Raw genomic sequence first — 3,247 nt, forward strand, 5'->3', positions numbered from 1 at the left:
AGGACGCCCCTGGCCGTCACCTCCAAGGTGCTGACGGTGACGGTGCGCCCGCCGACCAAGCCCGCGGCACCCCTCGTCCTGGTGGAGCTCTCCCACGTCGTCAACGTGAGTGCGTCCCCCCCCCGGCCGCGGGTCCCGAGCTGCCGGGCGCCGGCGGGGGCGCCGGGGAGGGGCCCCGAGCGCCGGGGCGCCGCTAACGCCGGGGATCGATTTCGCGCCGCCGGCGACGGATGCCGCCCGCCTGCCAGACGCGATTTGTTAGAGCGGGAGCCTGGCGCTTTGGCGGGCGAGCTGGAAAGTAGGGCACGGCGGGGGGAGCGGGCAGCGCCGGCCCCCTCGCCCCCAGCACTGCGCACCCTCGCCCCCGCCCATGCCTCTGGCTCAGGGTTACTGGTTCCAGTACGGCCCCACTGGGGAGGCCGGGCGTGCCTGGAGCATCGCAGGGAGGAGCAGGACGGTGACGAGCGCGGCGGGGCTCAGCCTGGCCTGCGGCGGACGCGGCCCCGGCTGGCCTGGGGCCTGATCCAGCGCGGTCCCGCAGACCCAGTTCCCCGTTTCCACGGCTCGCTGGGAGCTGGGGCTGCTTTGCCAGCACCGCTATGGCCACGCGGTGCAGCCGGCCCCGCTGCCCGCGCCGGGGCACCGTCGCCCGGCTCAGTCCTGCCGGCAGCCGGGGGTTCAGCCRGCCCCGGGGGCTTGGGGGGCACTTTGTGCCCTCCCTGGGGAGATTTGGCTTTGGGAGTAGCAGGTTTCTGCTCCCGGAGTTGCAGCTCCTGCTGGGCTGCAAAGAGCCGTAGGTGGCTCTTGGGGGCCTCAGCGGCACCGCCGTGCCCTGATCCAGGGTGAGGGGCTGCAGCGAGACCCCGGCGCTGCCCCGGCACCCCGCCACCGTCCTGGGCCGGGTGGGCCGGGGCGCACGCAGCGCCCGGCGGGGGAGGATGCGGGGCTGCGTGGGGGCACGGGGGTGCTCCGCGTCGCAACCGGTCGGGGGCCCTGGGGGGAGACGTGCCCCCTCTGTCCCGCCTGCCCCCGGAGCAATGCCGCCGGCGGAGCCACCGCTGCCCGGCCACCTTCTGTCCCTCGGCCCCCTCCGTCCCGCGGTTTGGCCCCCGCGGCCTGGAGGGGGAGACGAGATCAAGCCGCGCGTTGCACTGCTCCCCCAGGGGACCAACGAGGGGGTCTGGGCGGGTGGGGGTGGCTCTGGCCCCCGGTCCGGCTCGGGGGATTAACCTGTCTCCCGGCCTCGCCGCGGGCGGGTGCCAGCGAAGGGTTAAGTCGGCGAAGGCGCGAGGGGCCGTGGGCTGCGCGCGCGTTTGATCATTTCAAATTGCTCTCTCCCTCGCTCTCGCCCCATTAATCAGCGATGCTGGCTTGGGAAACTGGGACGCGGAGAGCTGCCAAACCCTGGAGACCCTCCCGGCRCACACCAAGTGCCAGTGCAGCCAGCTCTCCACCTTCGCCGTCCTCGCCCAGCTGCCCAGAGACCTGGTAGGTGCCCGGGGCGGGGGGAGACACGAGCCCCGCGGGCCGGGGTCGCCAGCGATGCCTCTTGCCCGGGAGGCGATTCCCACGCTGGGGGGTGGTGGGGGATGAGGGGGGACAGGGGTCCCGCCGGGCACCCTGCGGCTTTGCAGAGCTGGGTGCTGCCCGGGCCCGTCGGAGGCACAGGAGGGTCCCCGTGGGGATGGGGATGGGGCAGGGGGGTGCGCTGCCTGCAGGTGCCCCAGCCCCACGGGTGGGACCCCGCGATGCCGGGCGGCGTGACGGGGAAGGGGGTTTGCAGCGGCCCAAAAAGCGTCCTGGGCTCCCCCGGCCCCGCTGCGCCCCGGGGCTGCGCTCTGCCGGGCCGCAGCGATTTCCAGGGCTCCTTACGGGGCGACGATGTGCGCGAGGAGGGGAGGGGACGGCGACGGCGACGCGCCCCGGCACGGGAAGGAGCCGTCCTGGCGTGTGCCCCTTCCCGCCAGCCGCGCCGGCAGGGCCCTCCCGGCCCCCATTGCTATTCCGGCCGCGTCCCCGTCGGCCTGGAGATGGGCACCGGTGCCCGGGAATGCGGCGTGGCAGCGCCGAGCCGCGGCAACCCCGGCGCCCCCCGGGACCCCGAGGCGGGGAGGGGTGGGGGGGGTCCCCGGGGGGCGGCCGCGGGGGTGCAGAGCGTCAGCCCGGGGCCGGTCTCAGCCTCCCTCTGCTTCGCCGCCAGGCCATGGACCCCTCGGGCGCCCCGTCGGTGCCGCTGATGATCGGCTGCGCCGTCTCCTGCCTGGCCCTGCTGACCCTGCTGGTGATCTACGCTGCCTTCTGGAGGTGCCAGCGCGGGCGCTGGGGACACCCCGGAGGCGCCGGGCACGTCCGCAGCCGGGGAGACGGGAACCGATGCGGGGAGGGGGCGGCGAAGCAGGGGGGGGGCAGCGCCAGCACAGGCTTAGCCGCACTGCGATTAAATACGTCGCTCCTGGAAGAGAATAAACCCTCGTGGCGCCGGGGCGGGCGATGCCGGGCTGGCCGGGCACGGCCCCGGCTCCACGCCGCTCCCTGCCCCGCAGGTTCATCAAGTCGGAGCGCTCCATCATCCTGCTCAACTTCTGYGTCTCCATCCTGGCCTCCAACGTCCTCATCCTCGTGGGCCAGTCCCAGATGCTCAGCAAGGTGAGCGCGGCGGGGCGCCCCGGGGACGCGGTGCCGAGCCCGGGCGGGTCCCCGCGGGGGCCGGGCAGCGAGCGCCGCGGCTGCTCCGATCGCGCCTGGTCTTCCCCGGCTGGCCGCGCCGGCCCCGCTGGCTCCGAGGAGCAGATTTGATTTGGATTAACTCAATCTTGGGATTAAATTCTTAGCGCTGGCGGCTTGCACACAAACCCAGCCCCGGCGCGGGCGTTTAACCGCCGCGATGCCGGGCGGTGTGCAGGGACGGTCTCCGCTCAGCCGGTGCCAGACGGCCGCGGCGGAGCCGGGGAGGGGGGCGGCGCGGGAGACCCTCGCCGTGCCGCCGCCGGCCCGGTCCCCCTGACCGGCCGCGTGCCCCGGCAGGGCGTGTGCACCATGACGGCCGCTTTCCTGCACTTCTTCTTCCTCTCGTCCTTCTGCTGGGTGCTGACGGAGGCCTGGCAGTCCTACCTGGCGGTGATCGGCCGGCTCCGGACGCGCCTCGTCAGGAAGCGCTTCCTCTGCTTGGGCTGGGGTAAGGAAGGGAAGCGGCGGCGCGGCGCGGGAGCGCCTCCGTCCCGGCCTTGCAGCGGGCGCCCGCGCCCCG

General features: G+C 74.5%; 1 protein-coding gene across 1 annotated transcript in view; it reads left to right on the plus strand.

The window, feature by feature from the left end:
• LOC146585656 (adhesion G protein-coupled receptor B2-like) overlaps positions 1-3,247 on the plus strand; it is a 14,688-nt gene that overhangs the window by 4,764 nt on the left and 6,677 nt on the right. Inside the window, exons 7-11 of the mRNA XM_085322536.1 lie at positions 3-105; positions 1,327-1,488; positions 2,201-2,304; positions 2,544-2,646; positions 3,025-3,175. Coding sequence (XP_085178662.1) covers positions 3-105; positions 1,327-1,488; positions 2,201-2,304; positions 2,544-2,646; positions 3,025-3,175 — 623 coding nt within the window. The remainder of the gene's footprint in view (positions 1-2; positions 106-1,326; positions 1,489-2,200; positions 2,305-2,543; positions 2,647-3,024; positions 3,176-3,247) is intronic.

The sequence above is a fragment of the Rhea americana genome, unplaced genomic scaffold (assembly GCF_003343005.1).
Source record: "Rhea americana isolate MKP2758 unplaced genomic scaffold, rheAme1 scaffold_786, whole genome shotgun sequence".
Lineage (NCBI taxonomy): Eukaryota > Metazoa > Chordata > Aves > Rheiformes > Rheidae > Rhea > Rhea americana.